General features: G+C 44.9%; 1 protein-coding gene across 1 annotated transcript; it reads right to left on the reverse strand.

Moving 5' to 3' along the window:
• Window positions 1-333: 333 nt before the first annotated feature.
• Window positions 334-12,860, reverse strand: tcf19l (transcription factor 19 (SC1), like). Its single transcript, XM_005941206.2, has 6 exons — window positions 12,660-12,860; window positions 11,117-12,133; window positions 5,674-5,843; window positions 3,032-3,425; window positions 2,325-2,820; window positions 334-2,085 (listed from the first exon to the last, which is right to left on the reverse strand). The coding sequence occupies exons 2-6, from the start codon at window positions 11,385-11,387 to the stop codon at window positions 1,746-1,748; spliced, it is 1,671 nt and encodes a 556-aa protein (XP_005941268.1). The 5' UTR covers window positions 11,388-12,133; window positions 12,660-12,860; the 3' UTR covers window positions 334-1,745.
• Window positions 12,861-13,241: the final 381 nt, after the last annotated feature.

The raw sequence follows: 13,241 nt of genomic DNA on the forward strand, positions 1-13,241 counted from the left end.
TATATTTTTCCCTCAAGCATCTGCTGGATTTCTGACAATTAGCAAAGCAGCAAGAGAGGCTGTGTCAGCGTCCAAGCACCAGTGAAACTGACAAAATCCAGGTTAAGTGAACTGCAAGCAATCAATGTTGCAGTCCACATCAACCTTTATCGACTTTAGCATGTAATATATATATATTTTGTATTATATTAATCCTTGTTTTTAGATAGATTTATAGATACAAATGGAAATTTTTCCCCTTTTAGCTCGTGCCAAAAGAGATAAAAATATATAAAAAAACTAAAAAAAAATAAGAAAACCAAAAACCCAAAAAAAAAAACAACAAATTCAAAAAAAATGAAATTTTCCCAGTTCGCTGCAGCGCTCCCATTTGTGGTACAATAAAAGGGGGAAAACAACACATAAAACACCAGCAGACTTTTCATTACAACACTATCATATCACATGTGAACAGAGATGGAGCCATTATAAAGACTGTAAGAATGGAGCAGATTTGAGTGGGAAAAAGAGGACGTTTCCACTCCAGATGAGTCAGAACATGTAGAAATTTGGAGTTAAATAAAAAGCAAGGTGCTTGAGAAAGATTTTGGCGTTCCACACTTTGATTTCATACTCACACGCAGCACCGAAGTGAAGATGTCTGCTGTTCAGAGACAGTTCAGTCAGGTCCAGCACTTTTCACTCAGGACTGAAGCACCCATTTTGGCCACAGAGTTCAGTAGTGTGAAGAGTCTCTTGAAGGTGGAAGCAGAGCTGAAGAGACAACCCTAAAAATCATCTGTGACATCAAAACTCATCCCACCAGTCAGAGGCGACGAGATCATTTTTACGAGTCTGTTTTTTCCTGTTACATCAGCGGATTATACGACATGACATCTGACTGGTAATGAGTCCTGCCTTCAGCAGCAGCCACACTGCCAGCCTGCACTCAGTCACAAACACATCCCAGAAACCAGCAGCTGCTGCTACAGAAGTGCCTTCAAACATTTGATTAGCATCCCAGGAGCACTTCTCATCAGCAGCGTCAACACGAGTCTGCTGACACATTTCTTGGCATTTCACGTCGAATGATTACAGATCTACTCCTACACAGCAGCTACCACTCAAGAAAGCCGCACTCAAATCTCTAATGAAGTCTGATTACCTAGCAACATTGTTTTTAATGGCTTTGAAATTGTGAAGGTGGCAGCGGAACAAGATTTAGGACGTTAAAGAGCTTTTTATAGAGTCCAGCAATGGCCTGAATTTTCCTGAATGCAGTTCGCTCCCTGGACAGCCACGCTGGAGATGTGCTCAAACATTGTGTTTTCCTGCTCTGATTGCGCCTCTCCAGGCAGTCAAAGCCATAATGAAATCCAAACTGAGACATTTCATTAGAGTTTTGCCTCCTCCTCCAAAAGCCTAAGCTCTGAGGCTGAGTGGGCTCCAGGTTCGTGGAGTAACTCTGTTACTGTCGGGTCACAAATGCTCAAACTTTGTAAAATCAGGATGTAAAAAATATCAAAGGAAATTCTTTTCTTGAATTAACAGCCGTGTTTGAGGCGAGAGAAAAGCGCCGCATGCTTGTGCAGAGCGGCTCAGCGGTCATTAGATGAAGTCGCAGCCTGTCTTCAAAGGCAAAAATCTTAATTTCCACTTTATGACTGAAGGAAAAGAAGCGTTTAAGGAGGGGAAAGTGTCAGCTTTAAAGTTCAAAGTGAGGCTTTTGATTTCATTTAATCATCCAGAATTTGGCTTCCCTGCCGTCAGCGACAGCCGCAGTGGAAGTCAGCGTTGGGGTCCATCAGGAGTTTCTTGCGGTCGACGTGCAGACAGTCTATGTGGTACCAGGCGTCGCACACGTCACACTGGATCCACTGCACCGTGTCCTGCTGGGGCAGCCGGCACCGCGGCGCCGCGCACGGCTCCACCGTGCCAACCATCACGTCGTCCTCTTCCTCGTCGTCTTCGTCCTCGTCCGAGGAGGAAGAGGAGGAGCCGGAGGAGGAGGAGGCCGAGGAGGTAGAGGATGAAGACGAGGAGGACGGAGAGGGCAGGGAAGGCCGTGGGGGGAGGGGGTGTTTCCTGGGGCGGCCGCGTCGCTTACTTCAAGGAAGGAAAACATAAACAGGAAGAAATGAGAAGGCTTGAAGGTGACATCACCAAAAAAAAGGAGGAACAAATACGTTTGTTTTTTTTACACTGTTGCCACTCCATGCCTCACAGAGGAGCTTCAGGCCTTGTTTAATATGAAGCTCCAACATTGTACAGTTTGTATATATGACAGAAAATCATACAGGGCTGTGCTCTGTAGAGATTTTTTTAGAAAATCCTTCCAAACTCACCCTGTTGGATGATGAAATCGGTTGAACTGCACGCTAACTCTCTCGTCTGCGCGGATCCTCACCGACGGCGAGGCCAGGTTGTAGTTCTCCCCTCCCACCACCAACGGGGAGAATACGGGGGAGCTGTTAGCCCTCCGCCTCCCTCTCGCTGCGGTCGGGGAGCAATGGGCAGGCTTCTGCTGGCGGAAGGCCGCGATGTTTCCGTGCACCACCGTCTTGACTCGGTTCATCTTCTCCGCCTCTTGTTTGCTTGTGAAGGATGCCTGGAAGAGGTGCTCGTTGAGTCGGCTGTTTGTCATGGCTCCGTGGAAGCTGCCGATGGTCCGGATGCCGACGGGGAAGGGCTTGGCCTCCAGCGGCCTGCGGATGTCGCTGTGAGGTTTGGGCTGCAGCTGAGGAGGAGGCGGCGAGCTGAAACCTTCAGATTCAGACTTGTAGAGCCTCCGCCTCTTCTTCCCCCGCGCTCTCTGTCCATCCTCCACAACTCCTGCCAAAACTAAGATCAACAGAAAGAGAGCAAGGTAATGTAAGTGGAGAAAGAAGCTAATCACAACACTAATTTGTTCTTTTCCCTCCTTTTTTTTTTTGCAAGTAAAATCCTTGAAAAGAAACCAAAAAAACAATTTCATGGTAAAAATCTGCAGCTTCATGTCAAAAAGCTCCAGAGAGTAAGCAGTGTCATTCTGCAGCACGCCGCTGTGCTTTACCTCCTCGACTTCTGGGCTCGTCTGAGCTGTCGTCCTCCAGCAGCACCGTGTGAGCCGACTTCCTCCTGCTCCTGGAGGTCTGCGGGAGGGCCTTCGTCTGAGGCAGTGAAGCTGCAGAGGTGAATGATGGAGGAGTGGAGTGTGGGAGCAGGGAGGAAAAGCCCACGGCAAGAGGAGGCGAGGTCGAAGTGCCGGGGTCAGAGACGGTTCCCTCGTGGCTGTGGCTCCTCTTGAAGGTCCAGGCGCTGCCCTTCATCTTGCTCAGGCTGCCGATGGAGTTGAGGATGACCGTGGCTCTGTTGATGGACAGCTTCGAAAGGTCCAGGTTGGCAGCTACCTTGCGGTCCAAGCTGGTCCTAATCCTGTTCTGCAAGTCGGACGAGAAGGTTCCCGCCTAGGAAACCAGATATAAATATTTCATTCAAACCTTCACGAAGCGTAGGCCAAATGTCAATATCCAGAGGTGCGAGTCTAATTTGTCTGGCTGATGCATTTCTTTCCAGAAAAGTCATGGCACCTTTGAGATAATAAATCTATTTCTGCCTCTTGCTGCAAATCAACCTCATGCATCAGCACTTTTTTAATTGAAGTAGAAAAGTACGATTGCACATGATTTAATCTTCAAATTTCATTTAGTGAGAGTATGCCTCCATGTCTTCGTAGATAAAATGCTTTTGGGGATTTTCTGTGGGCTTGTTATTGTTTACCAGACATTGTGGTACATTTTTATTGGCATTCTGAATACAAATAGTGCCCAGCACCACCTAATGAACGATGGCTGCACACACTTTGACACAGGAGTGGGATGAAAATTACAGGGTAGAGTCGACATCAACATTTTCATTACTGTCAACATATTACAGGAAAAAAAAGACTGTAGAAGAAGGCATGTTAGTCCTTTCATTAGTTTCTGTATCGACTCACCTGTCTGTGGCACTCAGACCAAAGACAACAATTTAAAAACCACTGACATCTTTCATCTTTGTAAGAAGTCCCATCTTAAGCAGACGGTCACTGTAATTTCTAACAAATCCCTCAAACAGAAGCACATAAAGTGCATTTGTTGAAAGACATTTGGTTTCCTAGTGAGTATTTAGAGCAGCAGGGCTGTGAGGGACCAAATCAAGAAGCTATAATAACAGTCTCTGACAAGCATCTAAAATTAATGTCCTTATCGCAACTGGGGAATATTAGTTTTCTTCCCCCATATACAGCCGCTACATTAATGCTGCTCCTTTGGTAGCCTACATCATGGGTCACGTGATCTTTTGCCTTGGGGGACGTTAGCCTGCGAGCAAAGAAGGCTGCTGGTGCTACAGAATCTGACTCTTACGTGCATTAAGAAAACGAGACTCAGATGTAACTTTCAGGAATATTTGTTGTATTTTTAGCATAAAGGAGAATCAGAGCAAGCACACAAGCTTACAGATCCATGGGCACCACAATTCTGAGGCCGTCATTCTACCGTTAATGTTACTGCAAACTATTCATTCAGAAATCCTCTAACATTTGCAGACATTAGCAAACATAGTACAGAGGCTGGAAAAAGACTTTGAGCCCACTACCCGAATCTATCCGCCCATTTTCTTTAAAGCTTTTCCAGTTCAGGGTTGCAGAGGAGCTGGAGCCCGTCTGTCACAGAGTATCAGGACAGCACACTCTGGACTGGCTGCCACACGACTATACACACCTATGTCTGTGAAGGTTCTCAGTCATCCAGGTCATCGTAGTCAAAGGAGCTTGCAAAGAAAAGCGTCTGGACTTCTTTAAGTTGCTTGAAGACGTTTCACCTCTCATCCGAGAAGCTTCTTCAGTTCTAAGGTCAAATGGTGGAGAGTCCCAGATATAAACCTAGTGGGCCATCTGACCTCAGGAATTCGCATGATAAGGTGGGGCCAGGTTTCACAATGAACACACCTGAAACTCTGGCTGATTGGGACCCACACCCAGTTTCACACCTTGGCTCAGGCGATTAGAGGATCATCAGGGGGTCCTTTTGTCCCTCTGTGGGGGGTCACTCCCACTAGGTTTATATCTGGGACTCTCCACCATTTGACCTTAGAACTGAAGAAGCTTCTCGGATGAGAGGTGAAACGTCTTCAAGCAACTTAAAGAAGTCCAGACGCTTTTCTTTGCAAGCTCCTTTGTATACACACCTACAGCTGATTTACAAGCACCAGTTAATCTAATGCGGAGTGAATTGTTAACAGTGGCTCTGTAGGGTAGAGATTTACTCAACAGAACAATTTAACTTTTTAAGAAAGGTTTAAAATGACTGAAATAGACACAAAATATCTGTAAACTCACTGTTTAACCTCGTCTGTTGAACTTGGCTTGAGTTTTTAAATTTTCGTACTTTTAGACTTGTTGATTAGTAAGTTTCTCCCTCCTGTATAATCAATGCAGACTGCTAAAAGTAATATTGAGGAATGTCTGAACTGTGTAATGTTGACATATGGACATTAGCAGTGTCACATGGTGCATTTACTCATGCAGCAGACAGAACATGTCCAGATTTATCCTTTGACCCCAGACTTGGTGAGAAACACGAACCTTCGATATCTTTATTTTTTAAGAAAAGTGTCACCATGAGTCTGGCTTCATACTGAATGTAAATAGTTGATTCCAAACCACGGACTTACTTTTGGAAGCGTGATTGCATCGAAGTCCAACGGGCGAACTTTAACCTTCTGGAAGAGGAAGTAGAACTCCGGGTTCCCTGGATCAGTCTGGCCTCCGAAGATCAGCGTGTCACCGTCTGAGAGCTCCCACTGTATGCCCGGCTGGAGGCGGACTTCATTGACCCACGTGCCTAGAAACACAAGACCAAGAAGATTTGAAGAAATGTTAAACTACACACTGCCGGGCACAGATCAGCCCTCAAAATAAAACGTTTTAGAGGTTTCTAGGAGGTCACACTGACATGTAAAGTAGTGGGAAACTCTCTGAAGACACAAACGAGCAACAGTTTTACAACTGAAGGCCGACGTTACCGGAGGCTAGATATTCACAGAGCTTTTTAATATATGAATCTGACAGGGGCAAAAAAAAAGAATAAATCATGAGAGCAGAGCCCTGAAATAAAGTCATTCGGTGACTGTGTGTTTACAGCTTCCAGAATCCAGGAGAAATGTAAAACAGTCTGCGAGATGGACCCAGAACTGAGGAGCTGGAAGGCTACAAGGCAATCACACGGCCATGACAGCACAGCACAAAATGAGAAATGCGGGGCGAATACTAAAATGTAACTTTAATAGCAAAAATGAAAAATGTGGGAAACAGACTGTGAAATTACTTGAAAAATTAGGCAGTAAGGGTGCAGTTTAGATTCTGAGCCTGTCGGACAGCGACTGAATGAAGACCCAACGCTCACTCTTAATCTCCCCCTTCCTCACTCCGTGCATCTTCCTGTCTACTTCAGACTGCACTGACGACTCTCAGCAACCTGAGGTTCAGACTATCTTGTGTCCTGAATTACTCATGAATTTTTTTGTTCGGTTCTTCTGTTTGTACATTTGCTTTTATTTGTTCTCCTGAAAGTTGAGTTTACTGGTCCATTTCACACTCTCAGCTGTGAACGACCCGTTGAGACCGAATCAAATGGACCTCCTCGGTGCGACTGCTTTTCAAAGCCGGCGTGTGGACGCGTAACATGTTAATTGTCTTCATTCACAGCAGAATGCACCTGGCGGCAGGTATTGTTAAGTTTCAAACCAAATGTCTTAAACTCCTGTTTTTGTGGTGCCCTTTTTGCACAATTTTGTATCCATCAGTCTGTCCTATTATTTCTAACTAAGGCTGAAGCTGATGGCTCTTTTCTTTCCTGCAGGCTCTGAATGGGCTTTTTGGGGTCCTGCAGCAAACACAGTCGGTCCATTTTCAGTGAAAGATGATGCTTCTGCATTACGGCATCTGAGAGAAATCTATGCATCCATCTGTTCATGTCAGCCCCGACTGTTCGGATACGCAATAGTTAAAGCTTTTATTTTACCGGGCTATAAGAATCAGCCAGGATTTTATAAACTTTTTTTTCTTTTTATTTGCATGACCAACAGCTGTAATCAAACCAAATGTGATTTGTAAGTAGAAAAAGATGTGGAACGGAGACATGTTTGGCATGTTTGCTTGTAAACTGACATCGCTGATTAATCCATTTATGAAACGCCTGACATTTAATTTATTTTCCGTCTGAAAACTGAACAATTAATCAAATATTTTCTGTCAGCTCTATTCTTAAGCGTAACATTTCTTTTATACGTTGAGCCTGCGGCCCGTTCAGCCGCACAGAGCAGCCGCGCGCATTCTCGCATTGACACCGGTCGGCATCATCTGATAACGCCGCCACAGATATTCATAGACTCTGACATTTTAATAACAAAGGTAATCTTTTGATCAGATATATCCTGTTAATAATATAGAATCATGTGTTGCGACCTCACTGGATGGTGTGAAGCGATGCATACACACATTCAGTGGCCACTTTATTAGGTACACCTCGTTAATACCAGTAATTGCCTTCTTTGTGGTTCAAATTCAACAAGGTGCTGAAACATTAATCAGACATATTGGTCAATGTTGACAGGACAGCTTCACACAGCTGCTGCGCATCACTGTGAATTTCCAGTTCCACCACATCCTGAAGGTGAGCTGGTGATTGTGGAGGCCATTCAAGTAAAGTGAACTCATTGTCATGTTCAAGAAACCAGTTTGAGCTTTGTGACACGGTGCATTACTCTGCTGGAAGCAGCCATCAAATGATGGGCGCACTGCTGTCATAAAGGAATAGACATGTTCAGCAACAACAGTGAGGTAAGCTGTAGGGTTTAATGAAGGCTCGGTGGGTACTAAGGAGCCCAAAGTGTACAGAGAAAATATCCCTTACACAGTTAGATCTCCACCAGCAGCCTCAACGACTGATACGAGCCAGGATAGAGTCATCCTTTCCCTTTCTAGTCTCTTCTGTAGTGCAGTTCTGAGGATACAACCCATTGGATCTGTGTCCTCAGTTTCCTGTTTATAGTGGCGTCCCAGGTGGTGCGGTCTTCTGCTGCTGCGGCCCATCTGCTTTGATTTGTTATGCATTCAGAGATGCTCTTCTGCAGACACTGCTTGTAACAAACGGTTATTTAAGCTACCGTTTCCTTTGTATGAAGCAGTCTGGCGTCCTCTGATGTCCAACATCATCAAAGTCACTTAAATCAGCGGTCCCCAACCTTTTTTGCGCCACGGACCGGTTTATGCCCGACAATATTTTCATGGACCGGCCTTTAAGGTGTCGCGGATAAATACAACAAAATAAAACTAGTACCGGTACCGAAAAAAAGAAGATTTATTCATAACACACGTGAAAAGACCCAGGAAAACCAGAGTTAACGATAAAAACGATAACAAAATAACGCTGAAAACCGATAAAAACCCTGAAAACAGACATTTCACACCTGAGCCTCAACTCTCGCGGCCCGGTACCAAACGACTCACGGACCGGTACCGGTCCGAGGCCCGGGGGTTGGGGACCGCTGACTTAAATCACCTTTCACCCAAAGCTCAGCTTGAACTTCAGCAGATCAGCTTGATCACATGTATGTGACTAAATAAATTGCTGCCGTGTGATTGGCTCGTTAGATATTTGAGTTGACAACCAGAAGCTTGACAAATTTATCATATTCATCACTACCCAGTGTCAGGTTTATACCACAGTATTGGTAATTACCAAAATCACTCCATGTGTCTGTACTGGTCAGTTCATCATTTCAATGCTAAAACATCATTGTTGTTACTGTCATCCATGAATTTTCAAATATACTGCTTTACAAAAAAGTAACACGCATCATTGTTTTTTTAGTTAAGATGTCAAATTCCAAATTATTTAATTGCATTCCTGAGCAGATACATTTGTTTCAGTGGTTGAATTTTATGCTTGATTCATTTCTGACTTCTCAGAGAGATTCTGCGCTTTGGCTCGAATTTTGCTACAAAAACACGACTTCAGTTAGAAATTTCTCTCCTGTTCAAAAACAGTAAAGTGTCTAAAATGCAAAGAATGCGCCGAACAGGAAAGAGGCTGTATTAAACCACTTTGTGATGCAGGCTGGCCTTTGAAACAAATGGGGTAAAAAGTGTTCTTGCAGTGTGGTCAAGTATGCCTCGGAGTTGATTGCCGGGAGCCGTACTTACAAAAATACGTCAAGGAAGAAGAAAACGAAAGCTGGCTGAAGAGAATGTCAGGCTAAAAGTCAGTGCTAGAAGGAAGAAGACCAGACAGAAGGATGCTCATTTACCTCTGACCTTTACAGGTAATTGCTTCTAGATCATATTCATAGATCTCCAGATAGACCTGAGCAGACGACTGAACAAACGATGCTTAAAGAGAGCAGCTGCTAAGAAGAAATTCAGAAACTCCTCCAAACGCTGGATGAAAGAGTCCAAGCCTGAGCTCTTTAATCAACACCTATAACAGGTGTTGAAACATACACTCACAGGTCAGGTGTCTTACACTGCGCTCCACCAGAGTTCATCTCTCTGACGGCGCACCTCAAAGCTGATACACGTTATGCTTTGTTTAAGGTGTAAAGAGGAACTTTCCCCTATATTAAATGCATATTTTATCTTCTGCTGGTTTGCTGTAGAGATGCTGCTTTCACTTGAATTTAACTGAACCAGATGTCAACTTGTCTTGCGGTACCAAAAGTGGAGCAAAGTCTCTTCCCAGAACGCACAGTTACCCCAAAAGAAATAAATACATCTACAAATCGTGGGCTTGTTTTAAATCATTTCATATTAGGACAATTTGCTTTCTAAAAACTACAACAACAAACCATGGCACCAACATTACAGCACAGCTGAGGGGCAACCCCGTCAGTGTTTACATCCTGTCACGCTGTCATTAGCACGAGCCCCTCGTCACGGCTAAATGCCCATTTGCTTCCTTCAGAATGATACGCTAGCAGGTGTAACCGAGTAGTAAACAGTTCCTACACGAAACTGCTCACAACAAGGTTTGTGGATGTTTTTGAGGAACCAGGTGAGGATTTGTGTAAGAAGGACACGGCTGCTGATTTGTTTTTTTATCGAATTTTTTGGTGTTTTGAAACCAAACAGTGGGTCTGCCATTTAGATCAGTTACAGCACAGAAATAAGCAGCATCTTTAAAACAGATGGAATTGCAGCACTGCAGAGGAGAAATACATGCATTCAATTTTATAAGTACAAATAAAACGTGTACACAATCCATTTGAAGCTAACGTCATGCTTCGTGCTCACACTTGCATGGATGGTAAAATCAGGGTCAAAGATCAGGAACAACTGAGTTTAATTAATTCCTTATCACCAACACGCTTTAATTTGAGTTTGATTGTTTGTTTGTTTTTAAACAAATCAAACAGGAAGGAGAAAATGCTTCTCGGTGGGCTGAAACAATTCTGTAACTGTAACGGTTCCAATAAAATAAAAGTTCTGGGGGCAGAGATAAGAAAAGTTTTTGAAGTTGAGGTTCCAGAGATGCTCTTTGTTCGTGATGCACGTGAGTCTTTACCTGCACGCCTACAGCTGTGTTCAGGAGCGTAATGGCTCACTTCGTTTTGATAATTCGGTCGGTAAATAAGAAGAAGAATGTTTTCACTGCTCGAGTGCACAACAGAGCTTTAGGGGAGGGTTAATTAAGATTTCTGTTTCAGTTTAGTTTCAGTTCAGACTGAAGGTTTGATTTTTATATTTCCAGAGAAGATGCGACACATTCTGAAGGCTGCTGAGTGAGAGTCCTGCAGACGTGCTGAAGCCTCATTGATAACTTTGAATAAATTGTCAAAGTTTCAAACTAAAGGACATTTTTTACTGTATTCTTAGAATTTTTTGAGGACTGTTTTTCATGTCACTTCACTGAAATGTGTTTTCACACTCATTTCAACCTGACTTTAATAAAATACTTCTTCCGTTCTCAGTAGAAGTGGTGTTATTCCTGTAAACAGGTGTGTTTTTACCTCATTCTCTTCCACAATGACTGAGGGAGGGTGTGAAAGTGTGAGAATCTCAGGTTGACTGTGACGCTGTGTGTGTGTGGGTGTGTGTGATTCAGCCCTCGTGTCTCACCATGGCTGCTCCTGTCCTTAATGTGGACCCTCCATCCTTCCTCCTCTTGAGCTTCGACTCCTTCGCCCGTCTCCCTCTCGGCTTCGAGCTCAGCGTGGATGCGGGACACCGACGGCGAGTCCAGTGTGACGTCGCACAGCTCCGCCGCTCGACCCAGGCGGAACACCGAGTGGTTCTGCGCCGGCCTGAAGGTATACAGGTCCCGCGCAGATTCGCCTGCCGACGACCCGATCCGAAGCAGCTGGAAGCACGGCTGCACCCCAGCCAGCATGGCTGAAGCCTGCGATTGTCTGCCACCACGAAACCCCCCCCCAACCTGCCCCCCCCAGAGGCCACCCCTGATCTGTGACAGGCCCTGAGTTAGAGCAAGTTACGATCCATTTTTGAACAAACCTGTGCTAGTGAAGAAGAGCTAAAATGAAGCCATTTGCGTTCGACCCAAGAGCACTGACAGCTAACAGCGATCTATACTTGACGATAAAATATTCCTGACATGCACCAGAAAGCAGCGAGTGTGAAGGTTACAGACAGGTGCAGCCGCTTTGAGCAACAGGTGTTTGCATTAGTATGGAAAGCTGATGTCTTCTTGTGTCCTCCTGTGCATACATGAATAAGTAATGAGGATATAGAGTAGCATATAAGCCGGTGAAGTGTGGAAATGAGCTCCCGCACTCTGTTATGAGGCCCAGTTTAAACAGACTAAATCCCCCGTGGAGTGGAGGCTAGAAGACGGTGGGCCCAAGAATAAAGAGCTGCTGTGATGCGGACCGAGCCCACGCTAATGTGCCGCAAATATTAAACCCCGGAAAAGTAAACCTGGTGGTAACAGGTGTGACTTTTAGCTGGAAAACTAATATTTTTCAGGTTTGAGCAGCTGTCAGCAGAGGCCTGATCTCTGTGCGTGTGCGTTTGTGTGTGTGGAGGAGATTAAAATCCCAGGCTCGCTGACATCAATTGACATGAGCCGACTCACATGTGGGAAGCCTGACAGGGTGCAACAGCTGGGGACTGTCTAATCTGAAAGAAAACAAGAGAAAAGTCACTCAGATGTAAGGTGCTTTTTCTTAATTGCTCCACTTAGTGTCTGAAGGAGGAAAAAAAAACAGCTGAGAAATACAACTTATCTGACACTTAGAGTTACAGAAAAGCTTAAAACCCCTTTTGTCACATCACACGGTGCAGCAGGTGAAGTAAGAGGATATCACACTTGTGTTAACTGTACAGCAGAGCAGAAAAAACCCTGTCAGCTGCACTTTTTTAAGAGGTGGCTGCATCGTGCATCAGCTGCCTGCAGACTCCTTGACAATCACGGGATCAGCACACAAAGCAAAGCACACAAACCGAAACAAATTCACACAAAAAACTCGCTTTTTCAAATAAAAACTCAATATATTCTCGTTTAAATGCGCATATTTGACGAAGCCCTGATTGCCTGGCGTTAAAATGAGGTTTAAGATAAGCAGTGGTTGCCGATCAGAAGCAGGCTGAAGCTAGCTGACGTTAGTTCCTTGTAGGTGGAGTGAAAGTCAAAGCAGCCACTTACAACAAGGACAAAGCTGCGCACCGACTTCATGTCTTTAAATCCTCAGATCCACGCAGATTGACTCACTCCACGGCTCAGCGGGGAAGTTTCACCCATAAAACACCGGCTTAACTTTATTTTTCTGCGGTATTCTGTCGCCGCTGTTTGCCGGACTTCGGTGGGTCTTCTCGCCGTCTTTCCTCCCAGGAGGAAGTCCTTTGAAATTTGGCGCGCCACTCCGGGAGCTTCCTTGTGCGAGAAGCGACGTCACATCCTGCCCCGCCCCGATTGGCTGCGGGCCAGGGCGCCTTCAGCGGGAGCAGGAGCGGCCCGGCCGGAGGAGGAGGCCCGACGCAAGTGTCACAGCTGGGCTAGCCACTTTACTCAAGCTCAGCAGGCCAAACTGCTGCACAGTGAGCAGTAAAAGTAGTTTACAGAAGTTTAACAGACAAATAAGGGTTAAACTCAAACACAGCGCAAACAACAAAGCAACATATTTAAAAGCAGCTTAAACTGTTCTCACAAAGAGCTGTGAACAGGACCTGAAGTTAAGAAAAAGCGAGGAAAATACTGTTAGTGCGGTAGATGCTGGTGCTGTGCAGC

Source organism: Haplochromis burtoni, unplaced genomic scaffold (assembly GCF_018398535.1).
Source record: "Haplochromis burtoni strain Fernald_Lab_line unplaced genomic scaffold, NCSU_Asbu1 Contig_305, whole genome shotgun sequence".
Taxonomy (NCBI): Eukaryota; Metazoa; Chordata; class Actinopteri; order Cichliformes; family Cichlidae; genus Haplochromis; species Haplochromis burtoni.

What these genes read in the sequence shown, in the direction of transcription:
- tcf19l (XM_005941206.2), bottom strand. Translation starts at nt 11,387, where the DNA reads ATGCTGGCTGGGGTGCAGCCGTGCTTCCAGCTGCTTCGGATCGGGTCG. An exon ending in TAAGGACAGGAGCAGCCATG is followed by an intron (nt 5,844 to 11,116) that starts GTGAGACACGAG and finishes TTGTGTTTCTAG; the next exon opens with GCACGTGGGTCAATGAAGTC. An exon ending in ATGCAATCACGCTTCCAAAA is followed by an intron (nt 3,426 to 5,673) that starts GTAAGTCCGTGG and finishes CTGGTTTCCTAG; the next exon opens with GCGGGAACCTTCTCGTCCGA.